This window comes from Schistocerca piceifrons, chromosome 1 (genome assembly GCF_021461385.2).
Source record: "Schistocerca piceifrons isolate TAMUIC-IGC-003096 chromosome 1, iqSchPice1.1, whole genome shotgun sequence".
Classification (NCBI taxonomy): domain Eukaryota; kingdom Metazoa; phylum Arthropoda; class Insecta; order Orthoptera; family Acrididae; genus Schistocerca; species Schistocerca piceifrons.
Window position 1 is genome coordinate 549,182,282 of NC_060138.1, and position 24,545 is coordinate 549,206,826.

General features: G+C 43.4%; 1 protein-coding gene across 1 annotated transcript in view; it reads left to right on the plus strand.

Annotated features, from left to right (window-relative positions):
- LOC124749167 (dipeptidyl peptidase 1-like) overlaps window positions 1–14,269 on the plus strand; it is a 34,851-nt gene extending 20,582 nt beyond the window's left edge. The window contains exons 5-7 of the mRNA XM_047248966.1: window positions 5,743–5,854; window positions 11,077–11,231; window positions 14,087–14,269. Coding sequence (XP_047104922.1) covers window positions 5,743–5,854; window positions 11,077–11,231; window positions 14,087–14,269 — 450 coding nt within the window. The remainder of the gene's footprint in view (window positions 1–5,742; window positions 5,855–11,076; window positions 11,232–14,086) is intronic.
- Window positions 14,270–24,545: the final 10,276 nt, after the last annotated feature.

Sequence of the window (24,545 nt, forward strand, 5' to 3'; positions counted from 1 at the left end):
TCACTAAACCAGCCCAAAGATGTAAACAATCATGCATGAGCAGCGCCTATTAGACGGAGGTGGTCCGACAGCCGATCAGTTCCAGTCATTCCACAGGAACGAGGTACACGGCTCGAGTTCAACCCTGCTTAGACGGTTAATACCGCGATTCGATCGCGTCCGCATTGGTGCTTTGTGCCAGGAAGGGCTCTCAATTAGGGATGTGTTGGCATCTCGGAGTAAACCAAATCGATGTTGTTCGGACATAGAGAAGATACAGAAAGACAGGAACTGTCGATGACATATCTCGCTCAGGCCGCCCAAGGACTACTACTGCAGTGGATGACCGCTACCTACGGATTATGGCTCGGAGGAACCCTGACAGCAACGCTACCATGTTGAACAATGCTTTTCGTGCAGCCACAGGACGTCGTGTTAAGACTCAAACTGTGGGCAATAGGCTGCATGATACGCAACTTCACTCCCGACGTCCATGTCGAGGTCCATCTTTGCAACCACGACACCACGCAACGCGGTATAGATGGGCGCAACAACATGCTGAATGGACCGTTCAGGATTGTCATCATGTTCTCTTCACCGATGAGTGTCGCATATGCCTACAACCAATCGTCGTAGACGTGTTTGGAGGCAACCCGGTCAGGCTCAACGCCTTGAACACACTGTACAGCGAGTGCAGCAAGGCGGAGGTTACCTATTGCTTTGGGATGGCATAAGGAGGGGCCGACGTAAGCCGCTGGTGGTCATGGAAGGCGTCATAACGGCTGAACGATACATGAATGCCATCCTCCAATCTAGAGTGCAACCATATCAGCAGCATATTGGCGAGACATTCGTCTTCATGGACGACAATTCGCGGCCACATCGTGCACATCTTGTGAATGACTTCCTTCAGGACAATGACATCGCTCGACTAGAGTGCCGAGCGTGTTCTCTAGACATAAACCCAATCGAACATGTCTGGGATACATTGAAAAGGACTGTTTATGGACGACGTGACCCACCAACCACTCTGAGGGATCTTCGCCGAATCTCTGTTGAGGAGTGAGACACTCTAGACCAATCGTTCCCTGATGAACTTGCGGATAGTATGCCGCGACAAATACAGGCATACAGAAATCCAAGAGGACGTGCTACTGGATATTAGAGGTTCCGGTGTGCACAGCAGTCTGAACCACCACCTCTGAAAGTCTGACTGTATGATGGTACAACATGCAATGTGTGGTTTTCATGAGCAATAGAAAGGGCGGAAATTATGTTTATGTTGATCTCTATTCCAATTTTCTGTACAGGTTACGGAAGTCTCGGAACCGAGGTGATGCAAAAAAAAACTTATATACATATATAAAGTTTTAAAAGTGAGAAAAATTGTCAAGCATAGTATATATATTGTGCGTGTGAAGGGAATTATGTTGATAAAATACACTATGTTTGACAATTTTTGTCACTTTTAAAACTTTTAGATGATTTCTCATTTCAGTTTCACTATAAACAACTGATGACGGTGTAATGCTATTGGAATATAATGGTGCTGGTGGCGCATGAAAATGATCATTTTGTTGAAGGAAGTGCAACAATGAGTATGATTATGGAGCATATTGGGACCACAGGTAGAGACAAGTGCCACTGAGGGGAATGTAACGGGTGGGGGGAAAGTAGATGGATCATGTGGGATGGAGCATTATGAAAAGGGCTGGACGGAAGAGTATATTTCAGGACGGATTTAATTGTAAGATAGTGGAAGCTGGTTGAAGTTCCGACGGGATAGAATGGATAAGGGAAAGCACATGGAGGGCTACCAGCATCACACCACAATTTATTATTTGTTAATATTGTACTGGGTGAGGAGCTGAAAATTGTGGTTAATTCATTTGGTATGGAGGTGCTCCAAGAAGAGATGAACGTGTGGCAAGTGCATGAGTTGGTACAGAATGTGTATTGGAAAGATAGGCGGCTGCAGGAAGCGAGGCAGAGTGCATATTTTCACAGGATTGCGAGGGATTTGTAGAATTTAAGGGACTCTGAGACTAGGCAGTATTGGAATATGTTTGGATGACGTGGATGAGGGATTTATAGATGAGGATAATGGGAGAAGGATGTAGACACCAGGTGCGACCTGTTAGAAATTTTAGACGATTTTATGCCTAGTGCCGGATTGAGAGGTGTGCCTTCCATGTTAGTTTGCTGCCTAGGGCTAGACCTGAATACATTACTGTTTTACTGAGAAGGATGGGCTGGCTGTAGATGAACAGGTGGAAATTTAGACGACAGAAATGGTGAGCAGTACGGCGACGTGTAGTGTCTGGGAAATTCGGAAATTTATGTTAAGTACTATGGAACCAGACTACTGAGGTCATCGCCCCTAGGCTTACGCACTACTTCATCTAACTTAAACTAACTTACGCTAAGGACAACACACACACCCATGCTCGAGGGAGGAGTCAAACCTCCGACGGGGGAGCCGCGCGAACCGTGACAAGACGCCTGAGACCGCACGGCTACCCCACGTGGCTGTGGCTTGGCTGTCCTGCGAATCTACTTGACGTTTCCACGTGTCGCACCATTCGACTATCAGATTCATGAGGCTGTAGAGGGAAACGTGCAAGAGGAGGGATGTGTGGTGTGTAGCAAGATACCCGAAATGTTAGGAGCCTATATCCACCATCGTGATTCATGTCGGCAGACTGCTTCGGAATAATTTCAACCACCTGCCCGTACCCTCCTCTTCACGGTAAGTGGCTGCCTTGCTAGTACACGACCAAGTGAATACACCACCCTGAGAAGAGCATTTGCAAGCGTGGTCGAAACGCTGGTCTGTAAAACAATATGACGATGCCATCACATACCCAGAAGCGGTTAACTGAAGACTTTTGTAATAATTTTCTTCATCTGCTACATCCATACCACTGGCTCAAACTGTGACAAGGGAAGCATTAACCCAATTGCTCACCATTTCAAATGTAACAAATGCTGCTCCATAGCAATACATTTCTCAACTGTTGTCGACAAATCGAGGTTCAAAGATTGACGAGTCTTTTGAATATGATACGAGAACGCCAGCTGTCGAACAACGGTGTAAGTGCTGGGATATACCATTGGTTTTCTCAGTGTTGCTGACAGCCTGCTGCAAGTGGGACCTGCGGAATACTGCACACCTTCCTGTAGAACCTTTAAGGAAGTCTGGTCCAAGAGCATATCTCTCTCCACCTCATGGTCTGAACGAATGATGGATGAGTCAGTATTGTGTACCATGACTTGTAATTCGCGACACGTCTAGTCTCCTGCCCCATACAGCCGCTCACGTTAGTGCCGTTATCGTGATTGCGCTGGGACAGAGGCACAGTCAGCGGCGTTTAGGCGCTCCTGGCGCCACTACTATCCGCGGTGGAACAGCGTGAGACGAGGGTGCAGCAGTCAACCGCTCCGCTTGGAACGCGGTACATGTTCCGGGACACAGCACCGTGTGCGCGTTCGGATCGCCGGTGAGTGACGTCAACATTCAGCGCGGGGTGTGAAGATCTCGAAGTGGCGACCGAGGTTGCCAGCTCAGGCTGTGCTCGGAAGTGGACAGCGGCATGGGAGTCTTGGGCTCGTCAGAAAGGGAGCCACAGGGAACAGTTGTGGACGGCGTGGTGATCAGTTGCTGGATGGCCAAGAGTAAGCGATGGCTGCAGAGACCCTACAAACTGTAAGTTGCAGAGCTGTCGGCACGACACCACCAAAGTGAAGTATAGACGTGAAGGTTTTTCACTGTCAGAGAGCTTTTGCCAGTAATACATGTCGTGTAAACAGTGCCGAGAGTCAGCCAGGTAGCAGTGGTGGTGGTGGTTGTTGGGATGTGTAAGGGGGACTAAACAGCTAAGGTCATCAGTCCCCCATTCCTAAAAACAGGCGAGCCGAAAATTTGCGGAGCAGGTAAAAACCAAAGGGGGGAGTGTGGGGAAAGATCTCAGATAGTCGCGCACTGCGAGTAGACGGCAATCTCCATCTGCAGAGACCTGCTCGCCATAGCTCTCAGTCAAGCAAAACTATACCGGCATTGTCGGGAGGGCTGACAGCAGCCAACGAGTAGTGTGCCGCCATACTGTGTCCCAGATTAACGCTGTATTTCGCAGGTTGTACGCGACCACATCTTGCTAATATATTTTGCCCTACTCATGCACACATTAAATAAAACTACCCATAAAATGGCTTGTTTTGAGCCGTAATATGTGGCCATGGTAAGAAATCGTCCGTTTTACCACATAAAGTAACAGCACGAGCAGTTAGCCAGTTTCGAAATTTCTAGACTTTTCAACGCAGCAATAACATATAAAAACGACTTGGAGATATTGTATAGAATTAACAAATGAAAGTAGAAAGTATTGGGACTGGAGAGACTCTATCCGATGTTAACATGAAAAAGAAGACTAGTAATCCATTGCACCGTACACTACGCCACATCAACGACGCAACACATTCTCCTCTAAACATTTCCTGACGTTATCGGAAATGTTGAGACTACTGTCGCGATGGATACGCACTGATAGTGAGTGCCAGCGATGTTTCGGCAAAAAAAAAGAACCACTGAAGAAGGCTGCCAGGAAGTGGACTCAGGACGAATTTGCGCATTTAGCTAGTTTGTAAGAGGAGAGTCCAGCGTTATGGAATGTGTAGTTACTGGGCTCCAGGAACTGAGATAAGAAGCAAAGTTTGCTGCCTGAAATGGCACAAATTTCCAACTCTTCCACAGAAGAAGTTTACCAAAATATCCACAATTCAAGGAATCAGGCAAAGTAGTTTTGTAACTTAGATTAATCAAGACAGAAAAACAAGTGAAGTTATGTTTAAAAGTAATTGTTTTGGAACTCGGAAAATTCCTAGTTAACTTCAGGTATTAAAGATGCATCTATAATTTTACATGGTATGCATCGATTATATTATCATATCGAGTGTTGAAAAACAGACCTTATGGAATTTACGAATATTTCCTTAAGTCAGTATAAGTAAAAATAAAGTTTAAATAAAAGTATGCCCGGAAATGCTTCAGTTATCAGGTATCCACCTCATGTGGCTTTTGAACATCTATGGTTGTCAAGATGCAATTGGTGTAATATTACTTCATCGTTATTGTTACTATACCAGATACTAAAGTGAATAACAGTAGCTAAGGCGTTTCATGCACAAACGGTCTGTCTTTAACACTATTGGATTTGCGTACAACAGTATCTAGACTGGCCATTTTGAGTCCCATTATAAACAGTACTTCTTCCATCTCCATTGCTGTCATCCACGTAAAATTTCGGTATTGCTGTCGATTTTCCACCACAAGCTCTACAGTGAGATGCTTGCATGCAACGCGAACACATTCGTTTATGTTTTTTCTCTACCACTAACAGTATTAAAAGTGCATCTGCAGCCCGACGCTCTTCCATCTCAGACCCATTCCGTCACCACACAAGGAGAGTGTGCTAGAAATAGAATGCACTCTGTTTTGATGCTGTTAAATGTTATTCTGTTCTCTGAAAGTCACGTGTTGATGTTGCTGACTACCCTTTCGGCTACATTACTCATATCACGTTGCCAGCCTTTCTCAATATCACTTGTGCCATCGACAAAGAGAAATGATGTGTGTCTGTTATACAGAAATATTCTTCAGTAGCTAGTCGTTCTATAGCATATCATATCGCAGTTTACTATAGGTTGCTTTCATGTCACATAAAAAGAAGGCTTGTTCTCGACATGATTGTTGTATTGTTGGTGCAGGACTACGGCTTCGTGGAGGAGGAATGCAACCCGTACCTGGGCGTGGACGGGGCGTGCACCACCAACCAGACCTGCAAGCGGTACTTCGTGTCTGACTACAGCTACGTGGGCGGTGAGTCTCAATTCTGACTGCCGACGATACTATCAACTCTGTCACGTGTCTTGAGCTCTCCATTTTGACGAGCTTCAGCATTCACACTCCTGATTACATTAGCTGATCAAAAGTACCCGTCATTGGGCAATGTAATCCAACCGGGACATTTCAGCCCATCAAAATCTGCCCAGGTCGACTGTTCATGACGTGATTGTGAAGTGGAAGCCCGAAGAAACAACTACAGCTAAACTAGGACCAAGCAGACCTCATGTACTGGCGGACAGGAACCATTAAGCACTGTGGTCGGTGGTTGTAAGAAATTGCATGAAATCAGCGGAAGGAACCACTCCTGTGTTCCAAAGTGCTACCAGCGGTTCAGCTAGCACAGCAACAGCACACAGGCAGTTAAAAAGAATAGGGTGCAATGGTCGAGTGGCACCTCATAATGCACATATTTCCGTACTGAATGCTAAATGACAGCCAGGGAAGACGATTGTTTGTTTACTCTCTCATAAAACAGCTCCTGTGACAGAATGGTTTGTTGACAATAATATTCCTGAAAGTGACTTGCCTGCCCAGAGCTCGACCTGAACCCAATGAGATACCTTTGATATGAGTTAGAACGACTAACAAAAATACCTTCTCTAGTCTTTGTTCTCGGGAAAGAATGGGCAGCTATTCTTCCACAGTCATTCAGGTACCTCGTTGAAAGTGTCCCCAGCAGACTTCAAGTTGTCAAGAGTGCTGTGTTGGAAGCAGAGCGCTGCTACCGACAGATTGAATGGACCAGTAACGTGTCTCATGTGGCTGGGAATAACCAAACGCTCTACTGGACGTAGGCACGGTAGTATAGCTCACAACGCGTAAGAAGCGTGCGATACCAGCGCTTTCGTATCGGGCAGATTGTCCGACTTACTGAGGTCGTGTATGCACTGCGCTACTCACGTGGCATTCTGTGAATTTTCACATCTTTGGAGACCTGTGTGGACATTGGTTTCAGGCGGACGAGAAAGTGCAAGAGTGAGTGCGATTGTGGATCCGTCACCGGCTGGCCGCGTTCTAAGAAACAGGAACTGATTGTCTTGTTTCCCAGAGGGATAAATGTCTTAACGCACATTGTAATTAGAATGAAATTTTCACTCTACAGCGGAGTGTGCGTTGATATGAAACTTCTTGGCAGATTAAAACTGTGTGCCGGACCGAGACTCGAACTCGGGACCTTTGCCTTTCGCGGGCAAGTGCTCTACCAACTGAACTACCCAAGAACGACTCACGCCCCGTCCTCACAGCTCTAATTCCGCCAGTACCTCGTCTCCTACTTTCCAAACTTCACAGAAGCTCTCCTGCGAACCTGATAGAGCACTTGCCCGCGAAAGGCAAAGGCTCCGAGTTCGAGTCTCGGTCCGGCACACAGTTTTAATCTGCCAGGAAGTTTCACATTGTAATTACTTTTGAATGGAAACATTCCATGATCCCATCGTTGAAAGCGTTCGGTTTTCATTTGACTACCCTTATAAATTGTCTGTAACTTGATGGCTATAATTGGCTGTTAAGGGAATTGAAACACACAACTCTCACTCAGCGGTTTATACACTGTTAACAAAATCCCATGACTATAGTTCTTAACAAAATCACATAGCTATAGTTCATATCGTAGTTGGCATCAGAATGCTGTCGCTTATTTTCATGCATTCCCATTTTAAACGTTGTCTTAAAATATCCCGAAAGTCGGGGTTGGGGGAGGGGAGTGGTGGGACGGGCGGGGGGGGGGGGGGGGGGGCGGTCGTACCTGTTTTCATTATTTTGCTGTGTGAAGCTCAGCAGCAAGCAAGATATCTGTCGACTGTTGAGTTATGAAACACAGCTTGTTTGTGATGCATTCAGATAGTTATGCTTCACTTACTATGGTGCAAGACTGGTGTGATACACTAACATGCCATCTGTTCACTTACGATTTCGTTGTTGCAGAGCTTTATTCGGATTGTATTTCCTTCTGGTGTCTTAGGAGTACTACTAACGTTACGCTATAGTGCTGACACTTGCACTGGATGTATTTCACTGCACAACGCGTTCCCTTTTTTTTGCGATACTAACAGTTAGGCAGTCATTAGTTTCACACTAGCGCGTCCTAAGTACTGCTTTAGAACTACCTTAAGCATATTAAAGAATTATAGGTCTCTTTTTTAAATCAATCATCTCATTAACAAAATTCAGGATTAGTTAGAAGATTAGTTTCACTTTAAGAAAGCTTAAGACAACAGAAAGGATATTTCGACGTTGCGCTTGAAGACGGAAGTAAGATTTAAGAAAAATCAAGATGCGTTCATAGGGTTTGTTAACCTATAAAAACCATTCGACGATGTAAAATTATGCAAAATGTTGGAAATTATCAGGGAAATAGGTGTAAACCATAAGGAAAGACGCATAATATGCAATATGTACAGGAACAAAGAGGGAAAAATAATAATGGAATATCAAGAACGAAATACCTCAATGAAACAAGGTGAAACAGGCATGTTGTATTTCGCTCCGCTTGTTCCACGTGTACTTCGAAGAGACACTGATGGACACAAAAGAAGAGTTCAGGACTGCGATTAAAGTTCATGGTGAAAGGATATCGATGATAAGATCCACTGATGATATTGCTATTCTTACTGAAACTGAGGAAGATTTACAGGTGCTATGGAACGGAATGTGCAGCCTCATGAGCACATACTCAGGACCGAGAATAAACTGAAACAGGACGAAAGTGATGAGAAAAAGATGGAAATAGATTAGCGAGAAGCTTAACATCGAAATTGGGGCCCACGAAATAGATTAAGTGAATTGATTCTGCTGCGTTAGAAGCAAAATGTGCAAGGCGGATGAAGCAACGAGGATGTAAGAAGCAGACTCGCACAGGCAATGAGGGCTTCCTAGGCGAAAGAAGCATGCTACTGTCAAAAACAGGGCATAATCTGAGAAATAAATTTCCAAGTATATGCTTTTCGAGCATGCACTATGGGAAAACCGGAAAAGAAGAGAATCGAAGTCTTTGAGATGTGGTGTTACGCGAGCATGTTGAAAAATAGGTGAACAGATAAGGTAAGACATCAGGGGTTCTTTGCAGTATCGGTGAGCAGAGAAACATATGGGGAAAAAAGAGAAAGGGACAGGATGATAGGAGATTGAAAATGCAACAGGTTTAATAAAGAGTCTGCTTACATTACGCATATCTGTCCTCCTCTCGAGTACTGCTGTGTGCTATGGGATCTTTAACAGATAGGACTGACGGAGAACGTCGAAAAAGTTCGAAGAAGGGAGTTGGAGAGAGAGTGCCACGGATATGATATGCGAATCGGGATGGCTATCATTAAAACAGGAAATTTCAATCAGAAATTTTCTCTCTGAATACTAAAATATTTGGTTGGCTCTCACCTACATCATCTTAATAAGAAAAATCAGACTTCGCACGGAAAGATTTAAGAGTGCGTTTCTCCCACACGCTGTTCACGAGTGGTACGGTGGAGGAATAATCTGAAGTCGGTGAACACTTGAGTGTAAATTGTAGGGTAGTCTTGTAAATGCAAATGAGTGAAGATATCAAGGAATAAATTCAATGATAACGGAGAGTGTTGTGGGGGGGGGGGGGGGGGTAAAAAACTGCAGGCGAAGACAGACATTGGAATATGGCAGACAAATAAATGAGGACGTTGGATATGAGTGCCACTATGACATGAAGAGTTTAATAGTGGAGAGAAATTCGCGGCAGGCCGCATCAAACCACTCAGAAGCCTGGTGGTATGTCATCCCCAAACACGAATCTCCTTTAGAATATTATCTTCATTTTTTGTATTATGCACGAATATATCCATTTCTTCTATGATATCTAATCTTATACTTTCCCGATTTTGTCCACTATTTCCAGGTTGTCTAACTATATTCAAAAGGTTGAATATATTATGTATATTTTGGGTTGGTGCATAAGTTCGTAGCGTTTTCCCATAGGTTTAATAAATACAACATATATGCATAACAGAGACTTAAGTTGGAAGTAAAATGTTCTCCTTCACAACACTTTCCCACCAATGCTGCGGCAACTTTTCCATTCCGCAGAAATAGAAACCAAGTGGTTTTGAGGCGAAGAACTTGTCGAGCCATGTTCGGACCGCGTTTTCATCCGGAAAGGACGTTTGTTTAAGGTTGTTCGAGAGAGAGCGGAAAGTGTGAAAATCTGACAGCACAACACAAGGTGACTAAGGTGGGTGCGGAATGACTTTCTATCCCAACTCCTGTATAGTGTTTTTTGTTTGTCTAGCAGAACTCGGGCGGGCGTTATCGTGGAGTAGCGTCACTTCACGCAGTCTTTCTGGTCGTTGTTCTTGGACTGCGTCTGCAAGATGTCTCAGTTTTTGACAACAAACGTCAGCAGTGATGGTTACTCCTCGAGCAAGCAATTCGTAGTACAGCACACCGCCGCTGTTCCACCAGATGCGTAATACTATCTTATGTGGACGCGCGCAGGTCGTTGTACGGGGAGCTGCTGTTTTGTTTGGGCTTAACCATTCCTTTCGTTTCCTTATGTCAGCATAAAGACGCCATTTCTCATCACCCGCAACGATGCGGGATATGTACGGTCGGTGTTATTCACGATCCAATTGATGACCAGCAAACAGATATGCATCTATGACCACCCACCCGTTTTTGTGGTTTTGGCTTAGAGCATGCAGTACCCACACTGCCGATTCTTGAACCTTCCCCATTGCATGCAAGAATTCACGATGGTGGACTGATCACAGTCCATCACCTTTCTCAGTTCTCGAGTACGCAGATGTGGGGTTAATGCTTTTAAATGATCTCCATCAAACCGCTTAGGTCTTCATGAACGTGGAGAGTCACTGATACTGATGTCAAAACGATCTTCCTCAAAACGAGAAAACCATTTTCTTGGCGTGCTCTGTCCAATGGCATTATCTCCATACACGGCGCAAATGTTTAACTCTGCATTCACTGTTGTCACCCCTCTATTGAAATCAACAGAAGAATATGCCGGAAATGTTCCGATTTCTCCACTTGGCACTTCATTTTCTGGCGTCCGCACCTCCACTCGCTATCTCCAAATGACATAATGACAATGTGTAAACTCAAACAGCAACTGTGAACTACAAATAACAATCGACCTGGCACACACAGAGGCCACTGCCCGCTAACGGTAACAGGTTCGAGAGTTGTTGTGGTATACGATTTATTGTGCTTCACAGGCTACTACGGCGGCGGCAACGAGGTGCTGATCCAGGAGGCGCTGGTGCAGAACGGGCCCGTGGCGGCCGGCTTCATGGTGTACGACGACTTCCGGCAGTACGCGGGTGGCGTGTACAAGCACGTCGAGACCAGGGTCGACTTCAACCCCCGCGTGGTACGTAGCCCGCTGTAGGCCTACACTGCGCAGCTGCACTCTGTGAGTTCTCTGTTTTGGCAGGCGCCGTGTCTTCCTACATTGATCCACTGCGTCAACCCCATGATGTTACAATAACGAAGCAAGATTAAGAGTCGTCGTACCGTCGACTGCAAGGTCATCATACATTAAGCATACGCTGGGGTAGGACGAGGAAAGTGAAGGAAATTGGCCATGTCCTTTCCACGGGAGCCGTGGAATCGATTTCAAACCACTGGAAACCTGTATCTGCACGATGGAGACAGACGCGAACTCTATTCCTCCCCATGTGAGCCCAGCGTCTTACCCGCTGCGTCACCTCATTATATACGAACTGACTCACTTATCTTGCCTAGGCGCCTTTCTTATAACTTTGTTCGTTACAAAGATATGAACATCAGTTCGTCTTTTTTTAAATGGAGCCCCATACATTTTATTCGATGGTCCACTAACTTTCCTCAAGACCTGTTCAAAACCGGATGATGGTGTACCAATCACATAAACATGACGTTATTAAAAACGTAGCTCACAACAGACTTTGGAACCCGAGTTAACTCGTCCACCAGCTGGGGCTGACAGTAAATAAATGCAGCGCGAGGAAACTGCACGCCGGTCAGGCAAGTAATGAGTTTCGCGTCAGAGTGGGCATCAGTTGTAAACTTATTTGTGCTTTCTCTCAAAAAAACGTTAATCTGTGTCGTTAGTCACTCTTGTCTTCATGAACGTTAACATAAATGCTTGTCGACAAAAAGTACGGAATGGTTGAAATTATAATTTTTTCTCAGGGTTGTATAGGTACATTCTTTACACAAAACAGTACTATAATACGCTACGTAATACGAGGGTAATACCAAAAGTAAGGTCTCCTATTTTTTTATAAGTACATAGACCTGATTATTTCTACAATGGTTTACATCAGTTTACAGCTTGAACATTTAGCTATTTTTCGACATGATCAGCATTTCTGTCGATGCATTTTTGTGGCAGTTTTTGTATGCCCCTGTCATACCAACTCACCACCATGCGATCTCCCGCTCCTTTGTTCGTCGTGAATTTCGGTCCGACCAGCTGCAAACTCTTTACACCACTTACGAACATTTTTGACATCCATGCACGACTAACCATACACTTCCGTCAATTAGCGATGGATTTCAATCAGCGCTGTGCCCTTTGCATTCAAAAACAGAATAACTGCGCGCAATTCGCACTTGGCGATAACATCCAACGGGAGCTCCACTCTCAACGGCTGCCTAGCCAAAGACTGAGCGCCTCAGCGCGGCTTGCGCATATTTACAGACAGCGCGTGAAGCACTCTTCATAACAGTGTGACCAACTGCCACACAAACAGAGTACTGTACTTATAAAATAATAGGAGACCTTACTTTTGGGATTATCCTCGTAAATTTATATAACTTAATGTCAAAAGAACATACGTCCGTCGATGTTTTGTATTTTTTCCCATCCTTTCCATTTTCGTTGTTTAAACTTGAGTATTGTATCGGACATGAAATTGTAATACACAAAAAGTAATTTTGGTGGAAATAAGTTTTAATTAGATAATTATAACCATTAAACTATAATGAGTAAAAGTTATACATCTTTGTACTAAGTTACCAGAAGCTGATTCAAACAAGCATAAATACATTATAAAGTTATTAAATTTTGAGCAGAAAAGTCCAGATAGTAGTTTAACGGTACTGAAACGTTTATGATACGTATTATAACGCCTGTTCAGATTTATGCAGGTACAGCTAACATGGGCTGAACGCTCACAAATGTGGTGTTCAATCCAGTCTTGATCAAAGAATTTATTGACCTTACAACACCGTTCCTTATTCATCACTAAACGTTCTCGCAAAAGCAAGTTATTTCCTAAAACTGTTTCCATGGAAACACCTTTCTTTCCCCACGAGCATTCTATCACCTACTGTTCTTCTTACAAATGAATATATCTCACTAGTTTTTTCTATGGCTTCATGCTTTTTCTTTTATTTTATTTTTTAATTTCATTTCTGTCATACCCATAAGAATGACGCAGTGGTAAGCACACTGAGCTAGCATTCTGGAAGAAGACGGCTCAAACCCGCGTCCAGCCAGCCAGATTTCAATTTTCCATTACTTCCCTTAATCGCTCCAGACAAATGCCAGGACTGTTCCTGTGAAAGGGTGTGGCCGGTTTCCTTGTTCTTTGCAACATCCCTAGCTTGTGCTCCTCCTCTGAAGATCTCTATGTCGACAGGACGTTATATCCTAATCTTCCATTTAAGTCGTGATTTCCCCATACTTGTCTGTTAAAGCAAAAAAAAAAAAAAATTAAGTTTTATAGTGCCTGTTTTGTCCGCTACAATCTGAAATTGCTGTAGTAGTTTACATTCCCTATTTTATTACTGCATAACTTTGGCGGAGCCTACAATACAGAGAATAATAGCAGTTGTACCATATAAAAATAAAATATTACTTACTTGCAAAAAAAAAAAAAAAAAACACAACACTACAATGTTCAGTTCGTGGACCAAAAAACTCAAGAAACAGGTAAGTTGTCGCCGTTCTGACGCCTGAGTTGCTTTGTTCCTCCATAGTTTACAATACAGTGACACTTTAGGTGGATCTACTAGCGCTATTTAGAAACAGCTGCTGTCCGATTCAAATCCAACTTTCTGCTAATCAGGTGTGTGACTGGAAGTCATAAATTAATTTAGTTATTTTTTACTTCGAGGACCGGAAACACTCAGTATTGAATAATAAAGATTGCAGGAATTGGAATATGGTAGTAATATCTTCGATATATAAGTAATTCTTAGAGGGCTGGTGTATAACGCCTAACTCCTGTTCTCCAGCCAACCAGCCACGCTGTTCTGATTGTGGGCTACGGAGTAGACGACGCTTCTGGCGAGAAGTACTGGATCGTGAAGAACAGCTGGGGCGCCGAGTGGGGCGACAGCGGCTACTTCCTGATGCTGCGCGGCGTCAACGAGTGCGGCATCGAGAGCAACACCGTCGAGGCCACGCCCATCCCCTAGAAGTGCCCAGAACATCAGTTAGCGCTAGCGGAGCAGTGCGGCGCGGGCTGCATACCTCCAGGGGCGTACGGTGACGACTGCGCCGTACCTCACACTGTCGTACCGTGAAAGCTGTCACCTGATGAAGTGTTGGTGTACCTGTCAAATCTAAAACTGAAATAAATTTGGTTCCACCATCAGTAATATTGCTTAGTCTAACTTTCGTAACCGCTAACTGGTGAAAAACATTTACAAGTCCGACCTATAATCTGTACTTCTATCTATTAAACAGCAGCACCAGGAAGGATAAAATGTAGAAATTTTACTTATCGTGTGTGTACAGATCAGCAGGATGGTCACATGACAAAATTTGTAGCTGATTTGGGAATATACAGTGTATGAAACGTGCAAATAGCTGCAGCCCTGGTAGAAACAATGGCTGGGCACTGAGCTTGCTGCTTATTTTCTTCCTTGCTACTTATTACTGCGTCGCAGGCTATCAGTCTCAGTGACTGGTGAGCTGAGGCCCATTTCCTGACTAAAGACATTGACGGAGCTAAACGATCCTGCACAGCCGAGCAAACGTTGCGTCTGTCCACTCGGGCGCTAGTCGCACGTACTTGGACGGGGCAACTGCGATGAAATCCTGCATGGCGTTGAGCATGAACATCCTCAACCCATCAATCCCATATTTTCAGTCGTCGTATTATGACCAACAGGAGCACCAATACTGTGCAACGATAAACCGCTGTTACGATAGGGTATTCCGCTACTACTGTCCGACATCCGCTGCCAGACACTGTTCTCCCTCATGCGAGAACACACAATATTCTCACAAACAAACGACATTCAAATGAGATTTTTGAATGAGAAACACGCTGCGTTTTCTTTCCTTGAATATAGAATGCAGATGGAGTTGTTACTACATATTTCGTGCGGTTGGGCTGGAATACTAGTTATTTGCACACTCAATAATGTACTACACTTCACGCCGATTTGATGCTTGTTGCATGCTGCCTTCAGGGTGTTGTAACTTTAGTGGCCAGGAGTGCAATACACCAGACTGAACTCAGTCTACAAAGCGGCATCACAATCAAACGCACAACGTGACAATCAATCTTTCGGAGTAACAAATCATGCTCTCAGAATAACGGTTTCAGTGATTTTCTCACAATATCTAAGAAGACGCTGAACTGGTTCCTTAAAGGAGTTCATGAATGATTGTCTACACATGTAGACTGCTCCATCAATAATTATTTCATAATCATCATGAAAACACAAAGAAATCTGAAATCAGACCTGTCAAAAATATATTAACAATTTCCATCATTTATTCAAATATATATGTGTTCTTATCAATTTTGTAACCTTATCTCGCTTTTTGTGTCAATCATAGGCTATTTTCTCTCTTAAGATATTTGCAGAAAAGAAACTATGGACCAATGGAATCACCATACACTATGCAGCTACGGGTCATCCCACATTCTACGTCAGATAGGTGTTTCTATCGGTATGACTAGACGGTGAAAACTGAGTGATGGACAATACGTGTCTTGAGGGGTCCACAAGCTTGGGCTTTCTGGCGAGATATTCCTCAGGTATATATGTTGCCGTTTCCATTATTCCTGAAATTACTCTAAGTGGATTCGATAAGAAAGCTTTAAGCAAAAATCATCATTCTGGTAGATCATAGAAATTAACTGACGGGAACCGTATAACTCTGAAAGAGATGTGCAAAACCAACACCTGACATTCTCGTATTTATTGAACTTCAGCTGCAACTCGCAGTGACAGAACGATGCATCACGACCGACAGAATCATTCACAGTCGCGCTGTCACCGAAAGACCAGTGACCACAGTAACGAATGAGTATCGTCGTTTACAATGGTGCAAATAACGGCGTCCTTTATTTGTGGAAGAGTGGGTTTGGGCATTATGAAGCGACGATTGATGGTGCGTGACGTGCCACACTAATGCATACCTGGGCGGGGCAAATACCTAACGAATGGTGGCCCCCTGAGTCTGCAGCGATGATAACGAAATTCACTGGAGGTACTGCGACAAGCAGCGGCTTTGGTATCGGACAGTCAGTCAAAGCAGAGGGTAAAAGCAACGCTGGCGTCAATAAAAAAACATTGAAGGTTCAGGGGGAAGAAAGGAAAGGAAGGGTACTTCATGTGGAATCAACGGTCACGAGTGAATATGTGTTGTGGACCTGGACTCGAACCCGGGATCTCCTGCCTACTGGGCAGTTGCGTTAATCACTGCGCCACCCCGACACAGAGTTTATCGCAAATGCGCAGACTGCCTCAACCCATTCCCCCAACTGACTCAGGTCCATCTATCTGCAGTCTCTAACTAGTCCTCCACGCTCGCTAATTTTAGATTCCCGCTGGAGGCCGAATGTAAATGTGCATCCACACTCAAGGTTGTGGGTTCATTGGCCATCGAGACGAATCAACTATACATGAATGTTTGATGTTTGTTCCCTTGGACATGTCACCACGCATTCATATACAAAACCTGGTCAGGCTGAACGCCTTAGGCCGTGTCCTACGTGAGCGACAGAAGCGAGCAACAGCTAGCGACTTCTGGACACGCGACACTCCAGAGACAAGCAGCAGCATCGGGCGACAACCTTGGGTGTCCTGCGTGTTAGCGACCATGTCGCGCTAGAAGATTGCTGCTTAGAGCCAACCAGCTGTTTCTATAAAACAGACTCTTTTAACCTGTAGAATACTGTAGCTGGAGAGTAAGGCTACAGAATTGGGTTTACTTAAGAAAATAAAGTGAAAAGGAATGCTGTGCATGAAATTAATTTTTCTCCATTGAGAATTTCATAAGTATTGTCAACTAAGAAGCTTACCAGAAAAATTCTTCGAAAACAAGTGAATGATCGGAAGAGCATTCGACTATCTCATCAATAAATTAAATACGAATGGTTTTTTTTTTTTTTTTACGTGATCAAGAACTTATAACAGCCAATAAATGCGGAAGAATGACTATTACACGACTAACTATGCTAAATAGAAATATAAGCACACAATTTGTTATAAATGATTAAGGGCTACGTGTGGTGCAGGGGTATCGATTCGATTTACAATTTTGTGTGAAGAAAAGTTCCTGTGTTCGATTCCCGACAGTTCATATATTTTTACTGACTCAGTTACGTTCCTTTATACTAAGTTTTGTGTATACTGTTTACACTGCATCGCTAAATAAATTTTTAAGGTCTTGCCAAAGACCTCGATCTTCACACCTATCCCAGTATATCACACATATTTAATTACTAATAAATTACAATGAACCATGAAATTTTACAGATAGTTGATGTTGCAAACGTAATTCATCAGCAGTCAGTGTTAAGGCCAAGCGTTTTGATTGCTCTATATATTCTCTAAAAGTAAAGCTTAAAATTTTTTGAAAAGAAAGTCAAACGTTTTGTGTAATGATCTGTCTAGAAGTATGAAATAAAAAATTTTAGGGAAACGTTTGATGCAGCTCATTTTCTGTTCATGATTTCGAGTATCATTCAAAGGCAAGTAGAACGTTTCTCTGATCACCTTATTTCTTTTATACAAATCATTTTATATAATATTTGATTGATTTCTTCCATTTTTGAATTTCAAGTTTTTTTCAGAAAGCATGATTTTTCTGACTCCTCGGTTGCCTTACTAACGTACTTGATTCTAAGGAAGCCTTTTTGACATTTAAATACCTCACCAATGTATCTTTTTATGTGTAAAATAGCTAGGTCTTGAACAGATGACATTTTTGACACTTCATTTACAACAGCTTTTCGTGAAATATTTCAATTTTTCCGCAGCGTATTTATTAAGTTTTCGTTCATTACCCTGATTACTTTCAAACAGTTCGATATTTTCATGCCAAACTAGACCTCATGCTGGTCACTTTGATACCCCGTTTACCTGTTTCTCTCCCTTTGTTTGGCTACGAAAATTTGGGCAAAACCTCATGGTGTAAGTTACAGGGAGTCTTATTTTCGGTCTGCTCACGCGTTTTCAAAAACGTATCGACTGTTAATCATATGATAATATAGTCCTTTCTGCGTGCTGTCATTTTCAAAATTCGTCGTTTCGATATCTTGAACCTTTTATGAGATACGATTTTTACGACCACTTGATTCCTGCAACGCAGGACAGATTCGGACGTACCACGAGCGACCCGTCCGCGGATATAACAACCAATATCTCAAGAATGAAAAGAGATATCATTCCGGTCTCAACTTTAAATACAATTTAGATATATTGGTTACATTTCATACACAATAATGTATTGACCTTAAATGAACTATACGAAAAGTCTACCCAATATGATTTTACCTCTGCAAATTCTTAAAAGTTTCGTGCAGTCATGTACTTAATTTCATGCAGCACAGTAACTATGACGAATAACGAAAATAAATTCTGACCTTTATCATTTAAGGCTATCAAGCTATAGGTTGCGGAAGAATCAAATTTTTTCATTGCATAGTTTTCTTAAAATCGGGTGTTAAGTAATTCATAGCTGCCGTCGCGTCCGCTTCACTGCTTTGCCAAGAAGACACGTGGCTGTTGCTCTGTGTCGCGCGTGCTGCAGTGACAAGATTCAAACACGTTTGAATTCAAACGTCGCCAGTTGCAGCCGGAGACAGGCAGCGACACAGATGTCGCTCACGTAGGACACCTCTGTAAATACACCTGCGGTTGTGTTTTGTCGCCTGAAGCTGTCGCTCGCTTCTGTCTCTCACTTAGGACACGGCCTTAGACACACCGTCCAGCGACTGCAGCAAGTTGGAGGTTCCCTGCTGTTTTGGGGTGGCATTGTGTGGAGCCGAAGTACGCCGCTGGTGGTCATGGAAGGCGCCGTAACGGCTGTACGATGCGTGAATGACATACTCTGACCGACAGTGCAACCATATCGGCAGCATATTGACGAGGCTTTCGTCTTCATGGGCGACAATCCGCGCCCCTATCGTCCACATCTTGTGAATGACTTCCTTCAGGATAACGACATCACTCGACTAGAGTGGCCAGCATGTTCTCCAGACATGAACCCTATCGAACATGCCTGGAATAGATCGTAAAGGGCTGTTTATAGACGACGTGACCCCCCAACCACTCAGAGATCTACGCCGAATCGCCGTTGAGGAGTGGGACAATCTGCACCAACAGTGCCTTGATGAACTTGTGGATAGTATGCCACGACGAATACAGGCATGCATCAATGCAAGAGGACGTGCTGCTGGATGTTAGACCTACGGGTGTGTACAGAAATCTGTACCACCACCACTGAAAGTCTCGCTGTGTGGTGGTACAACAGGCAATGTGTAGTTTTCATGAGCAATAAAATGGGCGGAAATGATGTTTATGTTGACCTCTATTCCAATTTTCTGTACAGGATCCGGAACTCTCGGAACCGAAGTAATGCAAAACTTTTTTTGATGTGTGTATATAAAGTACAATCTAACTTCTGCACCATTTCAGTGCAGTAATGTGTTCATTGTAAGTATATATTGTAGTAGTTCTTTTATATGTTCATTACCTTACAAATTATGAAAACATTTTTTATTTTAAATTCAGTGAATTAATACGATCTTAGTGAAAAAATGATCCTTTCATATAGTGTTCATCTAAAAATGACGATCAATCAACATAGGACGTGTGGAAGGTACGTTAGCTTCTTTGTTTTAGTTGTAAATATTTGTCATGTATTACTGGAGATGTTTTACATCCTGGAGGACCTCCTCACTACGGATCTATTGCAATGAAAGTAAATCTAATCTAATCTATAAAACCAGATTTAAGTGAGTTTGAACGTGGTGTTGTGGTCGGCTCACGAGTGATCGGACACTGCATCTTCGAGGTAACGATGAAGTGGCCATATTTCCGTTTCATCGATTTCACGAGTGTACTGTGAATACCACAAATCCGGTAAGACATCAAATCGACATCGCTGCAGCCGGGAAGGATCCTGCACGGGAACAACAACTGAAGAGAATCGTTCAACGTGACAAAAGTGCAGTCCTAACGCAAATTTCTGCAAATTTCGATGCTATGCCATCAACAATTGTCAGCGTCCGAACTGTTCAACGAAACATCGTTGATATATACTTTCGGAGCCGAAGTCCCACTCATGTACCCTTGATGACTGCACGACACAAAGCTTTACGCCTGGCCTGGGACCGTCAACACCGACATTAGGCTGTTGAAGACTGGAAACATGTTGCCTGGTCGGATGAGTCTCGTTTCAAATTTTATCGAGCGGATGGATATGGAGACAACCTCATGAACCCATGGACCCTGTATGTCAGCAGCGGACTGTTCAAGCTGGTTGAGGCTCTGTAGTGGAGGGGCGCGTGTGCAGATGGAATCATATGGGACCCCTGATACGTATGGACACGACTCTCACACGTCCAGAATCGTTACAGAGTGGCTCTAGGAGCACTCTTCTGAGTTTAAACCTTCCCGCTGGCCATCAAACTCCACAGACATGAACGTTATTCAGCATAACTGGGATGCCTTGCAAGGTGCTGTTCAGAAGGGATCAAAAATGGTTCAAATGGCTCTGAGCACTTAACATCTGAGGTCATCGGTCCCCTAGAACTTAGAACTTCTTAAACCTAACTAACCTAAGGACATCACACACATCCATGCCCGAGGCAGGATTCGAACCTGCGACCGTAGCGGCCGCGCGGTTCCAGAGTGAAGCGCCTAGAACCGCTCGACCACACCGGCCGGCTCAGAAGAGATCTCCACACTCTCGTACTCTTACGCATTCATGGACAACCCTTCGTGATTCATAGTGTCAGTTCCCTCCAGCACTTCTTCAGACATTAGTCGAGTATGCCACGTCATGTTGCGGCACTTGTGCGTGCTCGCGGGGGCCTTACACGATATTAGACAAGTGTAACTGCCGCTGCTGTAGTTAACTGGCTCTAGTAACAACGGGATGATTGTGGGGATTCCTTTCAGAGTATGCTGATGCTTTAGCTCCATACTTAATCATATACAACCGTTCGCTCGACGAAAGATCCGTATCCAAAGACTGGAAAGTTGCACAGGTCACACCAATATTCCATTTCATTATATGCCCATATCATTAACGTCAATATGCAGTAGGATTTTGGAACATACATTGCGTTCGAACATTATGAATTGCCACGAAGACAAAAGTCTATTGACACACAGTCAACATGGGTTTAGAAAACATCGTTCTTGTGAAACATAATTAACTCTTTACTTGCATGAAGTGTGGAATGCTATTGACAAGGGATTTCAGATCGATTCCATATTTCTCGATTTCCGGCAGGCTTTTGACACTGTACCACATAAGCGGTTTGTAGTGAAATTGCGTGCTGACGGAATATCGTCTCAGGTATGTGACTGGAATTGTGATTTCCTGTCGTAATAACTGACGGAAAGTCATCGAGTAAAACAGAAGTGATTTCTGACACTCCTCAAGTTATTGTTATAGGCCCTTTGCTGTTTCTTATCTATATAAACGATTTGGGAGACAATCTGAGCAGCCGTCTTAGGTTGTTTGCAGAGGACGCCGTCATTTATCGACTAATAAAGTCATCAGAAGATCAAAACAAATTTCAAAACGATTTAGAAAAGATATCTCAATGGTACGAAAATAGGCAGTTGACCCTTAATAACGAAAAGTGTGAGGTCATCAACATGAGTGCTAAAAGAAACACGTTAAACTTCGGTTAAGCTATAATTCAGTCAAATGTAAAGTCCGTAAATTCAACTAAATACCTATGAATTACGATTACGAGCAACTTAAGTTGGAAGGTACACGCAGAGAATGTTGTGGTGAAGGCTAACCAAAGACTGCGTTTTTTTTGGCAGGACACTTGGAAAATGTAACAGACCTACTAAGGAGACTGCCTACACTATGCTTGTCCGTCCTCTTTTAGAATACTGCTGCGCGGTGTTGGATCCTTACCAGATAGTACATTGAAAAAGTTCAAAGAAAGGCCGCACGTTTTGTATTATCGCGAAATATGGGAGAGTGTCACAGAAATTATACAGGATTTGGGTTGGAAATCGTTAGAAGAAAGGCGTTTTTCGTTGCGACGGAATCTTCTCACGAAATTCCAATCACCATCTTTCTCCTCCGAATGCAAAAATATTTTGTTGACGCCGACCTACATTGGGAGAAACGATCACCCGATAAAATAAGTGAAATCAGAGCTCGCACGGGAAGATATAGGTGTTCTTTCTTTCCGCGCACTATACGAAATTGGAATAATAGAGAATTGTGAAGGTGGTTTGATGAATCCCCTGCGAGGGACTTAATTGTGATTTTCAGAGTATCCATGTAAACGTAGATGTAGATTGTCGAGTATAGCCAGCAATAACAGCGGGCAGACTGCACACAGTGCAAGAAACCAACCGCCAGTTCAATGTTGATATTTTGGCTGTAACGTCGCCAGAGTTCACATTTCCGCATTTACCGCATGCCCGTCGGAAAGATGAGTGCCACACTAATACCTTGCCTACATGACAGTGCGTGTACAACGGCATCGGACTCGCGCTACGTTGCTTATACGCTGCACCAGCGCCGTCAAACGGATACTTTCTGGTCACCCCTTACAATCTCCCTTTGCCTGATTCTAGTGAGTTACCATACGACCCATATGTGAAAAAAAACCACATATAGAGTGCGCGCGAAATAAGTTGGCTTACGCAGACGACTTGGTAAATGACTCGGTAGGAGAGGGGACAAGCGATTGAGGTAGGATTTCCTACGCAAACTTTGAAACCTTCCCGTCTCCTCTATATCTCTTTTGTGTTACGCAACCTTCCCTTCTACAATAACCTATGAAACCTTCCCTTAGGATTTCTACCTCTTGCTTAATAATAGCACATGAAATCTTCGCTTTGCAATTAATTCTCTTTCTCAATCTTCACATACAAATTTAAATGCTGCTTATTAAAAGTTATTTTCTGATTATTTCGACGAAACAGAATGTGTCGTCGTCGTGGCCCTCAGGCGTTACCTGCAATAACCCAAAACTGTTCCTTACCTTTCTTACTGTTACTGGATCGCCATCTGACTGCTACATCGAACTGCGACATGAATGTACTTACTCTGTTTTACTATACTCTATTAGCTGCTGGTGGGCTGTCATAATAAGTGGCTGTATTTATTACCAAAGCTGACGTTATTCTTTAATAGCAAAGCTGAGGTTATTCTTTAATTAATTTGATTGAAGTTTGGTAATTCATAGTTAAACTTTTTCTTGACAACAATAAAATTTTGCAAAGTTTTACGTTGATGGTTTCTGAGATGGATTATAATCAGTAATGCAATATTGCTGGCAAAAATTAATTATATTCTGAATGAAATGATTTTACAAACTTTAAAATGGGACTTACTTTTTACAATAATCTTACAACTAGCAATGCGCAAACATACCTTGAGTAGCCTTGAGTTTCTCAAAAATTAATTCAATAATATTAGTTCCTCTTATGATAATAGTTAGCTGATGTCTCTGTACATTCGTTTATAATCTCTTGTAAATCATAGCTAGTGACTGGCAGGCACACCGCTCCTCTCAACCTCTCACTTCAGACGAAACGACGATCACCCCATTGCCCCAGAGCTGTGACACTGGCAGAATAATTTGACTTACCCTCCAAGAGTATTACCGTTCTTATGTGTCCCTCCTCCACCCATCTTGCCCCCAGAAAATCACCCGACCTCAATGCTGTCGATTATATCTGGGATGCCAAAAAGCTCTGCCCGATCTCCATGAGTTTTGGCTTGAGTTACACAGATCAGGACGGCTTCCGAATACTTTCGGTGTCTTGTGCATTCTGTACAAGGAAAATTCGATATCTCATCAATACTAAGGAGGTACTACGTCATATGAGAAGTGTGCCAGTTTCTATTGCTGATGAGTCTGCATTTAATGTGATGAACAGAATAGCGTAACAGTCGGAAACCGGTTTGTGAGGTAAATAATAAATACTCTAAAAATTCTCGTACTACACCGGTGTTGTGTGTGTTTTGGATAATTGCTTCATATGCTGAGCGCTTTAAGTACACGCTAAGACAAAAAAAAAATCGACGCGCACGAAGGAGTTATGCAAATCGGTCACAAATTGATATCTATACAGGTACAGACGAAAAATGCAAAATTGTAAACTTTAGCGGCTGATGGATCAATGTGTCACGCTCCAGCACCATTGCACCCCGTAACTGGCACGGATAGTATACCATACCGGGGCATAAGGCCTTGGACAAATTTATTCCGTGTATTCGGTCGGTAAGTAACGAGGC